Raw genomic sequence first — 18,235 nt, forward strand, 5'->3', positions numbered from 1 at the left:
CCCTTTCCTCCTTCTCACTGACTCCCTATAGGTCAGCTCTGCCTGGAACCAATGGCAAGACGTTATTGGCTGGCAAAACCGGCCCTATGAGTTGTTAGGAATCCCCACATTAGGCACAAACATACATACCCCACTCCTTGTAAATTGCATCTGTAAGACTTGCATTGCACAGCCTAATATTTGTGGCTTCTACTGTACAGTATGTAATCGAAATGTGATGCATTTCTCTGTCTTTTATATGACATAAAACAGGTTTAAGTACTGTATCTCCTTCTGCCACACCTCAGAACAACGTTTCAGCTCATTTGAGATGGCATGAAACCATCCTGATTGCTTTGGCTGACAGTAATCTTCCCTCTCACCCACACTATGGTTGCGTCCCAAATGAGGCTCCCCCATAGGGCTCTGGACAAAATAATGCACTATAAAGGGAATAGAGTGCCATATGGGGCACGGCCTATGATATCTAATCTGCCTCTTATCCCTACTGAATTTCAGTAGTCCTGCACGTGTTTATATCACAATAGCTCTGATTGCTATCCTAAACCTCACCATTTCCCTGTCTGTCTGTCTCGCATGGTTTCTGATTGCCCTTGAAATTGCCTAAATATGTGATGATGTACGTACTGTACAATAACGTTGCTGGAATGTTTGCATGTGGAATGTGCTCACTAACCAATCCTAAATGTTTATTGCCCCCCTTTAACAGTAGCCGACGAGATTAACCTCACCCCTCGCAAAGAGAACACACCAGGTAAGGAGTGACACATCACTGAGGGAGAACGGACACCTAATCCATTCCACAGTCCCTCCCTCATTCCATTCTGAGGTTCCAGACCTGCTTTAGAATGTAGAGTCCACCACTCACAATGAGAATAGAATGCATAGAACATTGAGACAGTTTGAGGTCATTGCAGTGGAATTGTGGGCTGGTGAATATGGACTTGGCAGTGATTCTTCTTAAGACACGGTAGCACTGCTAATTGTTCTGTTGAAGGGAATGTGAGGAGAGAGGGCGGGAGAGATGGAGAGAAAGAGAAATCGCTCTGTCCTTGGCTGGGGCTGCAAACTGACAGCAAGTCATCCGTCATTGTCAGCCGTGTGTGTTTTCACAGCCACCTCTGAATAGAAGCTCCTTTGAAGGATGGGATTTAGCCGAAAGGCACAGTGAAAGCAGGAGAAAGAAACGGAAACACCAGAAAATAGAGGCAGACTACTGCGCATGAATGAGACTAAATATGTCATTAATGTCCCTTGTTAGGATATTGTTGTAGTCTGAGCAGTCACTAACATGAGAGATGCCTGGTTTGTGTCCCAAATGGCACCTTATTCACTTAGTGCACTACTTTTGACCAGGGCTCATAGGGCAGCCCTGGTCAAAAGTAGTGCTTTATATAGGGGATAGGGTGCTGTTTGGGACACAGACCTGTTGTTGTTTCTAACCTCCAGTTCAAGACTTGGCATAGAAGAGGCCACATACAGTGTGGAGAACAAGTATTTGATACACTGCCGATTTTGCAGGTTTTCCTACTTACAAAGCATGTAGAGGTCTGTCATTTTTATCATAGGTACACTTCAACTGTGAGAGACGGAATCTAAAACAAAAATACAGAAAATCACATTGTATGATTTTTAAGTAATTAATTTGCATTTTATTGCATGACATAAGTATTTGATCACCTACCAACCAGTAAGAATTCCGGCTCTCACAGACCTGTTAGTTTTTCTTTAAGAAGCCCTCCTGTTCTCCACTCATTACCTGTATTAACTGCACCTGTTTGAACTCGTTACCTGTATAAAAGACACCTGTCCACACACTCAATCAAACAGACTCCAACCTCTCCACAATGGCAAAGACCAGAGAGCTGTGTAAGGACATCGGGGATAAAATTGTAGACCTGCACAAGGCTGGGATGGGCTACAGGACAATAGGCAAGCAGCTTGGTGAGAAGGCAACAACTGTTGGTGCAATTATTAGAAAATGGATGAAGTTCAAGACGGTCAATCACCCTCAGTCTGGGGCTCCATGCAAGATCTCACCTCGTGGGGCATCAATGATCATGAGGAAGGTGAGGGATCAGCCCAGAACTACACGGCAGGACCTGGTCAATGACCTGAAGAGAGCTGGGACCACAGTCTCAAAGAAAACCATTAGTAACACACTACGCCGTCATTGATTAAAATCCTGCAGCGCACGCAAGGTCCCCCTGCTCAAGACAGCGCATGTCCAGGCCCGTCTGAAGTTTGCCAATGACCATCTGGATGATCCAGAGGAGGAATGGGAGAAGGTCATGTGGTCCGATGAGACAAAAATAGAGCTTTTTGGTCTAAACTCCACTCGCCGTGTTTGGAGGAAGAAGAAGGATGAGTACAACCCCAAGAACACCATCCCAACCGTGAAGCATGGAGGTGGAAACATCATTCTTTGGGGATACTTTTCTGCAAAGGGGACAGGACGACTGCACCGTATTGAGGGGAGGATGGATGGGGCCATGTATCGCGAGATCTTGGCCAACAACCTCCTTCCCTCAGTAAGAGCATTGAAGATGGGTCGTGGCTGGGTCTTCCAGCATGACAACGACCCGACACACACAGCCAGGGCAACTAAGGAGTGGCTCCATAAGAAGCATCTCAAGGTCCTGGAGTGGCCTAGCCAGTCTCCAGACCTGAACCCAATAGAAAATCTTTGGAGGGAGCTGAAAGTCCGTATTGCCCAGCGACAGCCCCGAAACCTGAAGGATCTGGAGAAGGTCTGTATGGAGGAGTGGGCCAAAATCCCTGCTGCAGTGTGTGCAAACCTGGTCAAGACCTACAGGAAATGTATGATCTCTGTAATTGTAAACAAAGGTTTCTGTACCAAATATTAAGTTCTGCTTTTCTGATGTATCAAATACTTATGTCATGCAATAAAATGCAAATGAATTACTTAAAAATCATACAATGTGATTTTCTGGATTTTTGTTTTAGATTCCGTCTCTCACAGTTGAAGTGTACCTATGATAAAAATTACAGACCTCTACATGCTTTGTACGTAGGAAAACCTGCAAAATCGGCAGTGTATCAAATACTTGTTCTCCCCACTGTATGTACTTTATTTGCCTGTCTGTAAAATGACATCCTCGAAATATCTCAACTAGATTTATGTTCATATGAAAAATACACACTCACCACCCACCTACAATTTAATTTGTGTTTTATGTTAAAAGGTTTTCCCAGCTTTGGAGAAAAAAACCCTCCATATTTAATTTTGCCCTATTAACTCTGTTGTTGTAGCTAGGCTAATAGATTTCAGGCTATTTTCTTTAGTGTTTCAGAGTGTATTTTCTCTCCCCCTGTGCTACACTGTCCCTCTCTAATATATACATCCACTCCCAGCTAAGTAGCAATGGGGCATGGTTCATTTAGCAGGCCCAAAACAAATCCCCAATCCTGGGGAAACGGTGACAGCCTGGGAGAGGGGAGTGATGGGACACAATAGTTTGGATAGCCTGGCCCAGTGGGCCTTCTTCTGCACTGATTGGCTATAGGACCTTGTTGATACAGACTGTAGCCACATGTTTGTCAAGGACTCCACTAGGTTAGTAGAGGGCAACGCAGGACTATTTGCCCATCGGTATAGGGCTCCCTAATGGTCAGTAGCAACAGGAGTTCCTTCAGTAGTTTCCATTCTGTTATGTGCCTTCAGAAAGTATTCACACCCTTTGACTTTTTCTACATTTTGTTGTGTTACAGCCTGAATTTAAAATGGATTCAATTGCGATATTTTTTTTCTTCACACAATACCCCATAATGTCAAAGTGGAATTATGTTTTTCAATTTCTTTACAAATTAATTTCAAATGAAAAAATGAAATGTCTTGAGTCAAGTATTCAACCCCTTTGTTATGGGAAGCCTAAATAAGTTCAGGAGTAAATATTTGCTTAACAAGTCACATAAGTTGGATAGACTCATTACTGAGTTCCACTCTCCATATTATCAAGCATAGTGGTGTCAACATGTTATGGGTATGCTTGTCATCGTTAAGGACTGGGGAGTTTTTCAGGATAAAAAAGAAAGGGAATGGAACTGACCGTAGGCAAAATCCTAGAGGAAAACCTCGTTGTTTGTTTTCCACCAGACACTGGGAGATTAATTCACCTTTCAGCAGGACAATAACCTAAAACACAATGCCAAATCTACTCTGGAGTTGCTTACCAATAAGACAGTGAATGTTCCTAAGTGGACGGGTTAGAGTTTTGACTTAAATCTACTTGAAAATCCATGGCCAGACCTGAAAATGGTTGTCTAGCAATGATCAACAACCAATTTGACAGAGCTTGAATAATTTTTATAAGAATAATCGGCAAATGTTGCACAATCCAGGTGTGGAAAGCTCTTAGAGACTTGGGGTATTTTGTGTAGATGAGTGAGAGAAAAAAATATATTTAAGCCATTTTGAATTCAGGCTGTAACACAACAAGTCAAGGGGTATGAATACTTTCTGAAGGCACTCTATATGTGCAGCTCTAGCTGGTCCTATAGCCACAAAGGGTCAGCGCCCCAAATGGCACCCTATTCCCTATATAAGGTATAGGTGCTATTTAGGACGCTTCCAGGGTATTCCCTGTTCGACCTGCCAGTCGACTGCAGGGTGATTAATACCTGTATTTATTGTAGTAAGGCACCATCGCTGATCTCTGTACGACACACGTTTTCTTCTGTTTTGAATAGGGTGGCAGTCTGTACAAACATGCATAGATAGTACAGATATGTTGGAGCTGGGTTGCCAGGTCTGACTATCTGAAGCGTACGAACATGTTAGCTACAGAAATGTAGGAGCTAAGTTGCCAGGTCTGACTATCTAAAGCATACAAACATGCCAGTGCAGATATGTAGAAGTCTCGGTTGCCAGGTATGACTATCTGAAACCTTCAAACATGCCTGGTGCAGAAACTGAGAAGCTGGAGGTTGCCATCTGAAACCAGAGCCATATATTTACATAAGGCTCAGTTGCCAGGACTGAATATCTGAAACAAACATGCCAGTGCAGATATGTAGGAGGCTGGAGGTTGCCAGGTCTAACTTAACTGAAACAACCAAAACTCTTTCTCAAACAAACCACTGCCTGCTGTTCTTGACTCACGCCGTCTGTCAGAGGTCTGAGTTAGTGGAATTTTGAACACTACCACTGAGGTGTGACTGGAAAGCGTGCGGCCTCTGGCTGAACGCTAAAACCAAATGAATGGGTTTTGATAAATGAAAGCCTATCAGCCGCTGCTTCAGTGAAATGTTAAGCAGACAGGAAAGACTGATGGAAATGAATAGGCACCAGCCCTGCTTGTTCAGGTTGCATGCAATTTTTCGCCCTCCTCCTCCGCTCCGCTCCACTTCTCCTCACTCCCACTCCCTCCCAGCCAAGCAGCCACCATATCCATGGCCACCCACATTAAAGTGTGGGGCTGCTTCCCAAATAGGGCTATATAGGGCCAAAAGTAGTGCACTAAATAGGGAATAGGGTGCCATTTGGGACGAACCCTGGGCCTCTTGTTTACCCAGTACCTCTGCTACAGTATAGCCTGGGGATTAGAGAGAAAGTGAGCCTGCTGGGCTGTTCCTCTGAGGTAATCCATCGCTCTCTTTGGATGCATCCCAAATGGCACCCTAATCCCTATATAGTGCACTACTTTTATATGGGCCCCGGTCACTACATAGGGAATAGGGTGCCATTTCAGATGCATCCTCTCTCTTCACCTCAATACCGCTCTACATTTATTTCTCTACAATACCCTTTCAACCTGGGAGTGATGGAAAAGAGATATACTGTACACCTACTCTCTAAAACAAAACAATACTTATTTAGGCTTATCTAGTGTCAGAATTGAGTTTATCCCCTTTTTCCCAATGCAACTTATCCTGTTTTGGTAAATTGTCACACAGTGTGAGAAATGAGCTCTATCCGAGTTTTCATTTTAACTCACAGGCAGTACAGTAAAATAACAACATGCTTTAGTTAAACACAGCCCTGCATTTGCAAATACAAAAACTCCTTTAGTTCACTCACAGCTTTGTTATCAATCAACTAACTTTTGATACTGTTTCTACTCCGTAGGGTCTTCCACCAGGGACGTGGGTCCCTCCCTAGGCCTCAAGAAGTCCAGCTCTCTGGAGAGTTTACAGACCGCCGTGGCCGAGGTGACGCTCAACGGTGACATGCCCTTCCACAGGCCACGCCCACGCATAATCAGGGGGCGGGGCTGTAACGAGAGCTTCCGGGCCGCTATTGACAAGTCTTATGACAGGCCAGCTGCCACCGAGGAGGACGATGAGGGCATGGAGACATGTAAGATACAGTACTTCTATTGGACAGATCAAACTACTTCAGATCCATAAACCAAATGTTAATGCATGTCTTCCATTGACATCTCTGCATGAAGAATTTACCCAACATTTAAAGTTATGCCTGCATTTATAGGTCAGGATTTAAGGATTTAATAATTACCCCACGTATAAATCTCTTTCCATGTCTCCATCTCTCTAGTGGAAGAGGACACAGAGGAGAGCTCTCGGTCCGGGCGCGACTCTGTGTCCACCGTGGCAGATCTGACCCCACTGTCCAACACAGAGAGACCGCTGGTCAACGGCAACCGCACCAATGAAGACAAGAAGAAGGACAAGGGAGGGAAAGACAAAAAGAAACAAGACAGGGACAAAGAGAAGGACAGCAAGAACAAGGCTAAGAAAGGCATGCTGAAAGGACTGGGAGACATGTTCAGGTAGGACACACAAAACCTTTCCATCCTCCTTAACCAATGTTTCACCCACCATTCTAAGTGGGTCCTGGGGTCATGCCTTTAATCAAATTGTCTGAGATGGTCTCCGAGCTGTCTGGGATTCCAATGATATACATTCATACATCATATTTACTTAAATGGTTCTGACACAGGCTGTGTCCCAAATCGTATTCCCTGTATAGTGCACTGCTTTTGTAAAGGTAGTGCACTAAATAAGGAATAGTGTGCTAAAGTGGTTCTAGCAAGGAGAATGCTGACTGATTTCTAACAGTGTAGAATAATGAGATCCAGTGGGAAGGAGAAGGATCTCCTGGCAGACATGCAGATCAGATGTTTGACCTAAAGGGGTGTGGGTGTGTGTGTGTGTGTGTGGGTGTGTGTGTCTTGGGCCTCAAGGTTGCTGGAAGCTCTAGTTGTTTGGTTGCTGTAGTCCCAGGGAACTGCAGGATCAAATCATTATGCAGGTGTGCTCCTCAATTGACATGAGCACTATCAGTGGTTGTATGCAAACGCACACACACAGTACGCACTTCAGAAGAGCCGACTTCTTTGCATTTTTTGGTTTCATTCGATAATGACTTAAACATTCTCTTTCATTGACTGAAAGCATTGTGAAACCGCTGATCAATATTGCCCTCAAGTTCCTCCGCGTGCACATCACTGACAACACTGAGTGTACAAAACATTCTCTTTCCATGACAAGCTATGATCCCTTATTGATTTCACCTGTTAAATCCACTTCAATCAGTGTAGATTAAGGGGAGGAGACAGGTTAAAGAAGGATTTTTTAAGCCTTGCGACAATTGAGGCATGGTTGTGTATATGTGTCATTCAGAGGTTGAATGGGCAAGACAAAATATTTAAGTGCCTTTGAACGGGGTATGGTAGTAGCTGCCAGGCTGCAACGCTGCTGGGTTTTTCATGCTCAACAGTTTCCCGTGTGTATCAAGAATGGTCCACCACCCAAAGGACATCCAGCCAATTTGACACAGCTGTGGGAAGCATTGGTGTCAACATGGACCAGCATCCCTGTGGAATGCTTGTAGAGGGCATGCCCCGACGAATTGAGGCTGTTCTGAGGGCAAAAAGGGAGATGCAACTCAATGTTAGGAAGATCAATCAAGCACAGCATAAATTATTTGAAATGATTTTTAATAGTATTTGAACCCAGGTCTGGTTGGAGTGGGTCGCTGCTCTCAACCCGAGACGCTAGTCAGATCTGACCCTCTCATCTCTCTGGGCTCGCACTGCACACACACACACACACACACACACACACACACACACTGCAGCCCATCAAAGCCTCATTACCATCTGAACAAAATCTAGACCACAGTAGCTTCCCTCACCTACTCTACTCTGATCACCACTTGGACTCAAAGCAACACCCAATCTTCTCACTTGACAGCATCCTCAAAATGGTCACTGCCCAGAAACTCACAGCATCAGTATGGTTGGTGTTTCAGTGCTACAGTATGGTAAAGTGAAGAATCCCCAAGCCGGCAAGCAGGAAAAAATCTGCCGTTCCGCCGTTATCCCCCACATCAGCTGCTCCTCGGGCGCCGATGAAGTGGACGTCGATTAAGGCACCCCCCCCCCCCCCAGATTCAGAGGGGTTGGGTTAAATGCGTGAGACACATTTCAGTTGAATGCATTCAGTTGTACAACTGACTAGGTATCCCCCTTTCCCTTTCCTTTAGTACTGTAACTTATGAAAGGTTTCAAGAAGCTGTGCTTAATCGGTAATACATGCTAGAGTCAGTGAGACATTTTGACAGTGCTGCCGCTGTCAAGCCAGACTTGATCACTTTAGATACTTGTTGAGATGAGTTTGAAATGCCCCAGTTACATGTATGGTCCTGTGCATCTCATATCCCTAGCATTTGATTTTAAAACATCATGGCTTATCGTCATCTTCTCATGGACGTTCTGAGAGATTCGGAAATAAACACTACCGCAAATATTTGTCTTTCTCTTATGACACTTTCTCTTAACACTTTTTTTTGCGTTGTCAACAGAGCCCTTGATCTTGAAGTTTCCCAGTCGCCTGCTTCTTTAACTAAAATCTTGTAAATCCCTGTCTTATCAGTGGTGTAGAACTCGGAAGAGGAGGGTTCTGTGTTTAACTGTACACAGAATATTAAGAATATTAAATGCCCTTCTGTCATGATGAATGTTCCCATCTTTGAAAGTTTCACTAGTTCTTCATGTCATAAATCTCAAATGGCACCCTATTCCCTTTATAGTGCAATACTTTTGAGCTGTGGCCATAGGGGCTCTGGTCAAAGTAGTGCACTATGTACTATAGGTAATAGGATGCCATTTGGGATGTGGCTGGTGTTTTAAGGAGATTTAATGGAAGCCACTGCAGTGGAAAGAGAAACTGTCACCCGCTGTCTCTGTGAAAGATAGGGCTGCACTTCATATTAACACCAACATGTCACTTTCAATGGCTTTATGCTACATTTGAGACCGTTTGTTGATCAGTTTATCAGGTAATGGACCTCCCTCTTCTGTCTTTCCCGCTCACCCCTCTCTCTCTCTCTCTCTCTGTCTCCTTTCGTTAACGCTCTTTGTCTCACACTCTCTCTTTTTGTTTTTCTATCTCTATCTCGCTATCTCTCTGTGTGTGCTGAGATGCTGTTGGTTTTCTTTGCAGCTGATTAAACTCAACTCTGCAGGCCAATTTTCCTCTGAATAAGCCTAGGTCCATCATATAAATAAGGGCTGCAAAGTAATTTAATCAACAGGGTGCCTTTTATGTGGATTCAATCAAGCTGAAATATAATTTCAAGTAGTTCCCATTTGGTTTACTACTATTTCCCTTCCCATGAATATAATTACTTTGATGGGCTATGGTAATATGTTCTTGTCTCCTATCAATTTCAGACCTGATCACGGGCAAACTCGGTCAAGTACAATTTAAAAGCTAAACATTTGATGGCATGTTTGTCAGAAGAGAGTTGGAGAGAATGGTAGAGTTGATCGCCATTAGTAATTTACTAGTGATTGTCTCAGGGGGACCTGTTGCATCCCAAATGTACATGTTTTTATTAAATTGTTTTGTCAAATGGCACCCTTTTCCCTATATAGTGTGCTACTTTTAACCAGGTCCCATGGCATAGGGCTCTGGTCAAAAGTAGTGCACTGGTGAATAGGGTGCCATTTAGGCACCCTTAAATTGACAAAAATCGAAACCATTTTGGGATAAAGTCTTTGTCTGCTGCCCCAATGTTTCAGGTTTGGAAAACACCGCAAGGACGGAGAGAAACTAGAGCGTAAAGGGAGGCTGGAGGAGCTGCAGGCCTCAGAAGAAGAGACACTGAGGATGAGACTGGAGCAGGAGAGGTCTGTCTACAGACACACACTCACACAGTTGTTTTGTGTCAAGGTTGCTGTGGGACTGCGATTCGACCCCACACATACAAGTGCATATGTGCTGAAAGGCAGTGGTGCTACCCACTAAACCAACCCTATGCCACGAGCTAGACACTGCCTAATGAAGGAAATGGCAGGAGGATGATGTGCCAGTTATTTGGGCACCGGGCTGTAAATTCCAAAGCTATTACTACACATACACATACACACTACAACACTCTGTTTAATTGATTCCTCTGCTGGTGTTTTAGGGGCATGATAACTCAGTAATGGCATTCAAGTCTTATTTTCCACAATATTAGAATTCGTATCTCATCATTCCTAGACAGTTCAGACAGTGGTTTTCAGGGCAATTATTCACATTATGATAATTACATACAGTGGGGAAAAAAAGTATTTAGTCAGCCACCAATTCTGCAAGTTCTCCCACTTAAAAAGATGAGAGAGGCCTGTAATTTTCATCATAGGTACACGTCAACTATGACAGACAAAATGAGGAAAAAAAATCCAGAAAATCACATTGTAGGATTTTTTATGAATTTATTTGCAAATTATGGTGGAAAATAAGTATTTGGTCAATAACAAAAGTTACTCAATACTTTGTTATATACCCTTTGTTGGCAATGACACAGGTCAAACGTTTTCTGTAAGTCTTCACAAGGTTTTCACACACTTGCTGGTATTTTGGCCAATTCCTCCATGCAGATCTCCTCTAGAGCAGTGATGTTTTGGGGCTGTCGCTGGGCAACACGGACTTTCAACTCCCTCCAAAGATTTTCTATGGGGTTGAGATCTGGAGACTGGCTAGGCCACTCCAGGACCTTGAAATGCTTCTTACGAAGCCACTCCTTCGTTGCCCGGGCGGTGTGTTTGGGATCATTGTCATGCTGAAAGACCAAGCCACGTTTCATCTTCAATGCCCTTGCTGATGGAAGGAGGTTTTCACTCAATCTCACGATACATGGCCCCATTCATTCTTTCCTTTACACGGATCAGTCGTCCTGGTCCCTTTGCAGAAAAACAGCCCCAAAGCATGATGTTTCCACCCCCATGCTTCACAGTAGGTATGGTGTTCTTTGGATGCAACTCAGCATTCTTTGTCCTCCAAACACGACGAGTTGAGTTTTTACCAAAAGGTTTTTATTTTGGTTTCATCTGACCATATGACATTCTCCCAATCCTCTTCTGTATCATTCAAATGCACTCTAGCAAACTTCAGATGGGCCTGGACATGTACTGGCTTAAGCAGAGGGACACGTCTGGCACTGCAGGATTTGAGTCCCTGGCGGCGTAGTGTGTTACTGATGGTAGGCTTTGTTACTTTGGTCCCAGCTCTCTGCAGGTCATTGACTAGGTCCCCCCGTGTGGTTCTGGGATTTTTGCTCACCGTTCTTGTGATCATTTTGACCCCACGGGGTGAGATCTTGCGTGGAGCCCCAGATCAAGGGAGATTATCAGTGGTCTTGTATGTCTTCCATTTCCTAATAATTGCTCCCACAGTTGATTTCTTCAAACCAAGCTGCTTACCTATTGCAGATTCAGTCTTCCCAGCCTGGTGCAGGTCTACAATTTTGTTTCTGGTGTCCTTTGACAGCTCTTTGGTCTTGGCCATAGTGGAGTTTGGAGTGTGACTGTTTGAGGTTGTGGACAGGTGTCTTTTACACTGATAACAAGTTCAAACAGGTGCCATTAATACAGGTAACGAGTGGAGGACAGAGGAGCCTCTTAAAGAAGAAGTTACAGGTCTGTGAGAGCCAGAAATCTTGCTTGTTTGTAGGTGACCAAATACTTATTTTCCACCATAATTTGCAAATAAATTCATTAAAAATCCTACAATGTGATTTTCTGGATTTTTTTTCTCAATTTGTCTGTCATAGTTGACGTGTACCTATGATGAAAATTACAGGCCTCTCTCATCTTTTTAAGTGGGAGAACTTGCACAATTGGTGGCTGACTAAATACTTTTTTTCCCCACTGTATGCTATAATTTTGAGTAATAACTGGTTTGATGAAATTCAACAGAAAATTGTGATCTCACCTATTTTTGAAATATTATTGTGTGACTGTGCTGTTTCCTCTCCAAGACTGTTGCATTTGGGACAACCAAGGATTCCTCAAAAGCAAAACTGTTTTTCTAGCAGTGCTTCACTATAGTCTCTGGACTGTAAATTATGCTAATAGGATATTGTACAAGACACTGCTGTCACTGAAATGTACCATTGATGCAAAACAAAACTGAAGCTAGGGCTTCCTTGTCAGTCACACAGGTCGTGTTCCCCTGCTCAGACGTTGCTGACACATGCCAGATCTTACAGTACAGTGCTTGGATAGGTATTTTAGGTATCTGCTAACCACATCAAATGTTATAGCAATTTGCTGCCCAACGGCACGGCCTCTCACGTGGAACGCAACCATTGCGTGCAAAGTCTGAGCAGGGGAACACGACCAAGGTCTTCTGTTTCCACCCAGAGCTATAGAAATGTCAGAAGTCAGCGTATTAGGACACCTCACTGAAAGAGCCTGCTCTGCTCTGCTTGCCCTGGCAATGACCCCCATCCTTTTCTGTGATCCCATAGGTCAACTAATAGCTACATCCACACATAGACTAGAGACAGGGCGTGCGTTCCAAATGGCACCCCATTCCCTATATAGTGGGCCCTGGTCAAAAGTAGTGCACTATATTGGGAATATAGTGCCATTTGGGACGCGCAGGCAAATAATAGAGAGAGGGTGTGTGTGGTTGGTGCTTGATTTACACCACCCTACTGGAGCACAGAGTGTTTCCTTTGATTTACCCTCTATTGAAGGAGGAGCGAAAGGTTTGGGGGCAATCAGTGACAACGTGAGAGCTTATTTTCAAGCCCAGATATCTAGAGCCCTGACTGTGGGTAGCAATCATAACATTCATCACAACACTTCCATTTCTACGTACCATGTCATTACCACGCTGTCCTTACCGTGATGCACAGCCAATCACTTGGACATGGATACCAAATCAAAGGAACTGTCATTATGAAATCACGTCATCAACAAAATGGCTCTCTCTGCTTCCGGCTCTCGGCTAATAAATGTTGCAAATTATGGATTCAGAAAGGAATAAGGGGAATGGATGCACTATTTATGTATATCATAAGTCAATACTATACTTATGCTATTGATCTTGGCATGAAGGACTGAGAATTGAGACACCGAAAAAGCATTATGATCAAACCTATTGGAAACACTTGTATAAATAAATCGGACTTGACTTGTGATAGCATCAACTACTGTAGACCTACTGTCTCCATCACTCTGATAAATTGGTCTCTGTATTAAGCACAGCAATGGAACAAACACAGTATCTAATATGTCATCTGTACATTTCTGATCACATTCATTACTAATCTCTAGATGGATCTCTAGGTACACTAAGTCCATATGGGTGTATCATCAGTAATGCTGCTTCGTTCTTTATCCAGATGAAACCCTTGTATTCCCAGTGTGCTAACTACCTACACCCCCATCTCTCTCTACAAACCATTACCTGGTGAACAGCTAAGGTATTCATGTTAACTGCAGGGAGGGAGTACCTCACCGAGCACATAATTACAGTTTAGCCAATTATCATCCTTTCAACTAGCAATTATCATCCCTTCGTTTCTCTCTGGTCCTCTTTACTGCCGGGAACAAGGGAAAGGAAAGGAGGACAGACAGGTTTGCCTCATCTAGCACTCAACTGAGAAATTTACATATGCCCCAAGAAATGTGCATTAGCCACATAATGAAATAATACGTCAAGGAAACAGGTTACCCATTTAAGTGTGAAATTAAATGAAGTCATTATAGGTGAAAATATTTATCCAAAAAGGCAATAATATTTCCTGATGAGTTTGAAAAGAGCTCATCACAGATTCCAGGCAGTTGCTGAGTTGAGTAGACTGAGCCATCTTTTGAATATTTTGAGGATATCTTAATAGAAACATATGCCTCTTATAACATGTTAGCACTGCAGCCTGCCCTGAGTGCAGACACAGGCTAAAGCTTGTTTGTAGACTCAGCGAATATCTAAATTACCAGAAGGAAATGGGCCCTTGAGATCTAGCTTTAAACCGGGGGAAAACAAGATTTGTGTTGGGGGAGTTTAGTAGGCTACTGATGGTAAACACGGTGCTGCTGATAAGATAAGGGCAGACATAGCAATCTGCTCCCTTGCTGTGTTTGGCTCAGCAGCCTTTCCATGGAAAGGAGAGGAGGTGGAGGGGTCGCCAATGCTATTTCCTAAGCAGGCTAGCTAGACCTACCGACTGAATTGGTTCCTTACAACAGCAGCTGCCTTGACATGAAAGCCAGTACAATCTCAATCCCTCCATCTTCTAAAAAAAAAAATAGCACTGCTACAGCAGAAAAAGCCTCCTCAAATTCCACCTCTGTTTACTTTCTACCACAAAAATGCTAATTGTTCTCAGCACCCTTCAATGAGAGATTCTATCTAGATAATGCCTAGTGCCAACACGGGTCATAAGCCTGAGGGCCAGCCAGGAAGAAGGTCTAGATGAACTATTGGACCAAACAATCGTCTCAGCCCTGACATGTTTCTGTGAGGAAGCCCTCTGAGGTCTTAATGATTGGCCCTGATGAGAGATGGGAATATCTCTACTTGGCAGAGAGTATTGGAGCTATAAGGGGTTTTATACTAGGGAAGGGGGGGGTGATAGCACAAGAACCAGGGTTGATGAGTGGCCTTTCCTCAGCTTCCACACAGAACAATGTGCCATTGTGTCCACTGTGTAATGATAATGTCCCTTGGTGGCAACTAATAGCTACACAATAATGATAAAACATGCTGAATGAAAGGAAACCCGGATGGAAGGTCCTGTGGGTTAAGCGACACATAAGCCTGTGAAGAAAGATCTGATCACTTTATATTCCAGACAGTTGATTCACCAGACAGATGCTTGCCTGTGTGTGTATCCCCTATATAGTGCACTACTTTTGACCAGGCCTAGTGTACTATATAGGGAATAGGGTGCCATTTGGAACGCACAAAACAATTATGTTTTTCTGTCAAGCTGTGAAGTGCAGGCCCTGGTCCCTGACCCTCACCTGAGTAAATTCATCCAATCAGTCAATCATAGGTGGATTTTCTCTAGCCTCTGGCCTTGACCAATCAATATGTGTTTTGCCGGAGGAATTGTAACTCCCAACTGATCCTTGGGAAAGGAACTCTGCCATTACAGATCAGACATTGATTAGGTAGAAGTTTCTGCCTCTCCACCTTTTCCCAAGGTAGCCTACTCCTAGACCTCCACAGATTGTCTAAGTACTACACTGCAGCAGTGGAAGGTTTCCACAAGGAGAGGGTTTATTAAAAGACATCTTAAGTGTTCTAGAGAGGAGAGCAGCTGCCTGTGAACTTAGAATGTGAACGTAGGTTGTGTCTCAAATGGCACTATTCTCTGTATAGGGCTCTGGACTAGGGTGACATTGGGGACACATCCACAGTTTTCTTTTTGAGGAATCTATAATTAAACATTCCCTCTCTCTCTCTCTCCTCCAGGATCCAGGCTAAGACCCGGGAGCTGCGGGAGCGCCAGGCACGGGAGAGGGACTACGCTGAGATCCTTGATGTCAACCTGAGCCGAGATGAGGAGCACCCCTACGCAGGCATCGGGCCCCTGGACATGTCCCTGGACAGCGGGCACAGCCGGCCCCAGAGCCCCAGAGACGACCACCACCAAGACTCCTCCCTCTACACACAAGTCGGCAAAGCCCGCAATACCAACGGACGCCCTCCCTCTGCCGACAGGTAGGTGGCCAAGGGTCTATCACGCTATGAGGAGCAGTCCTGGGTTCAAATACTATTTAAAATCTTTCAAATACTTTGGCCATTGTCTCTAGCCTGCCAGGAGTGCCAGATGGGCAGGGGTTGCCATTGTGGGACTATTCTATTGGTCCATTAACCCAGGCAAGCTCAATCAAGCTCAAGTTATTTAAAATACTATTTGAACCCAGGTCTGATTTAAGAGTGGTAGTAATACCACTATAAATACCACTATCAAGCACTATTAAGTAGCACTTCTGATTGGCAGTTTGGTTTTATCCTTCTGTTATAGACAGACCATAATTTAAAAATGGAATCTGCATTAGGGGGAAACAGCGCCACTGGCCGCCCCACCACTGTTGTGTTTGTTGCCGAGATGAGGAGTGTCTTACAGCATGGTGAAAAATGTCAGTTCATATTGTGCTCTGCTATCACGCGTGCAATGATAGCCAAGGGGGAAAAAAGTGTTCATGGTTTGCAGTAACTTCTTCATTGTTGTAATATCGCAAACGGATGTGACTGTTTCACCATTATGGATTCCAGCTTCAAGCCTCAGTGATGTTGAAGAACTAATTCCTGGGAGAATAGTATCTTGCTGTGCCTTGCCGTGCTGGAGTAATGCTAGGAGAAACATTGTTGCAGATACAGTACCTCTACATTTTGATGCTGCATCACTCACTTTCATCTATATGTATTCTATATCCTAGCACTGAGTAGCTACAGTATAGAAGGCTGATATTCTCTCAGTATAGAAGGCTGATATTCTCTCAGTATAGAAGGCTGATATACTCTCAGTATAGAAGGCTGATATTCTCTCAGTATAGAAGGCTGATATTCTCTCAGTATAGAAGGCTGATATTCTCTCAGTATAGAAGGCTGATATACTCTCAGTATAGAAGGCTGATATACTCTCAGTATAGAAGGCTGATATACTCTCAGTATAGAAGGCTGATATTCTCTCAGTATAGAGGCTGATATTCTCTCAGTATAGAAGGCTGATATTCTCTCAGTATAGAAGGCTGATATACTCTCAGTATAGAAGGCTGATATACTCTGAAGTGTGTCTTAGTCCAGCCATCACCCCTCACCCCAGGAAAACAAGCACAGGAATGAATGGCAGTTAAATGTCACCACTCTACTGACTGGGACTCACTGGTGATTACCTTGTTCCTGGTGGGAAAGGAAGGCAACATTTCTAACATTTTCTCGTACTCTTTCCTGATCTATTTCCCCCGTCTCTTACATGTTCATATCATAGGATGCGTCCCAAATGCCACCCTATTTCCTACATAGTTTGCTTAGACTTTTATAGGGAATAGGCACTACTTGGGCACTGGTCAAAGGTGGTGCACTTAATAGGGATAAGGGTGTAATTTGAGACGCAAACATAGAGAAACTTATCCTCAGGCTGACTCTGTTCACTTTCCTTTAGGATTGACGTCTGTCAATCATCTCACACCATTCCCAAGACTGGTCTGGGACTTCAACTTTATTGTCCCTGAGGAAATTGGTTTTGCAGCAATTGTCAATACACGATTTTATGTATGACCATCTTTATTCCTACTATGTATTCATTCATAGTCAGTGTCCTTGTGATGCCATAGTGAACACAGGGGCCACTGCAGTGACAGTACTTTACATCACACTAAAGGCTGTGATGAAAAACCATAAGCCTGTGGGCCCTCTATCCACTGCAGTAGTCAGTATTCCGCTGTAGGGGTGTGTCCCAAATGGCACCCTATTCCCTATATAGTGCACTAATTTTGACCAGATCCCTATGTGCCTGGTCCCTATGTACCCCGGTAGTGCACTATATAGGGAATACGGTGCCATTTGGGATGAAGCCTCAGTATTCCACTGTAGGACTGTATGGCCTGGAGCACAGTACAGATGAATAACCTGGGATGATTTCCCTAGCCAGAGTGAATACAGTTATCCTGGGTGTTATTTCACATGTCCCTCTACTCACAGATGTGTGTAGATTTATTAATACTGCATGTAGTATTGATGTATAATGAATTGTGCTGCCACAGTGTTAAGGTTTGGATATAGTTCTAGAGAGAGGACGTGTGAAGAAGTGAATAGCATTACTATGCACTGCGGCTCTTAAGAGACTAGCAATACCATGGAGCACTCGTTCAATAAACATAGTCAGGGACATCGTGTGTGTTCATGACCCCATTGCATCAGAACCGCTGACGCGATCTGTTTAATCTTTGCTTGTGTTTGGCTCTTCAGTGCTATTTCAGCGTCATGTCGGGTCACAGGTGGTATTGTTTTTTGAAGT

At 43.9% G+C, this 18,235-nt stretch overlaps 2 protein-coding genes across 3 annotated transcripts in view; both read left to right on the forward strand.

Annotated features, from left to right (window-relative positions):
* LOC311099130 (partitioning defective 3 homolog) overlaps positions 1-18,235 on the forward strand; it is a 227,359-nt gene that overhangs the window by 154,529 nt on the left and 54,595 nt on the right. For both annotated transcript variants that reach the window (XM_084139786.1, XM_084139787.1), the window contains 5 exons: positions 710-754; positions 6,089-6,319; positions 6,518-6,752; positions 10,011-10,118; positions 15,685-15,933. In XM_084139786.1, the coding sequence (XP_083995912.1) occupies positions 710-754; positions 6,089-6,319; positions 6,518-6,752; positions 10,011-10,118; positions 15,685-15,933 (868 nt within the window). The remainder of the gene's footprint in view (positions 1-709; positions 755-6,088; positions 6,320-6,517; positions 6,753-10,010; positions 10,119-15,684; positions 15,934-18,235) is intronic.
* Positions 14,643-18,235, forward strand: part of LOC311099132 (integrin beta-1-like) — a 225,744-nt gene continuing 222,151 nt past the window's right edge. Inside the window, exon 1 of the mRNA XM_084139790.1 lies at positions 14,643-14,646. The gene's annotated coding sequence lies outside the window, so the exon portion shown is untranslated. The remainder of the gene's footprint in view (positions 14,647-18,235) is intronic.

The sequence above is a fragment of the Coregonus lavaretus genome, assembly GCF_964263955.1.
Source record: "Coregonus lavaretus genome assembly, chromosome: 23".
In the NCBI taxonomy this organism is placed as follows: Eukaryota; Metazoa; Chordata; class Actinopteri; order Salmoniformes; family Salmonidae; genus Coregonus; species Coregonus lavaretus.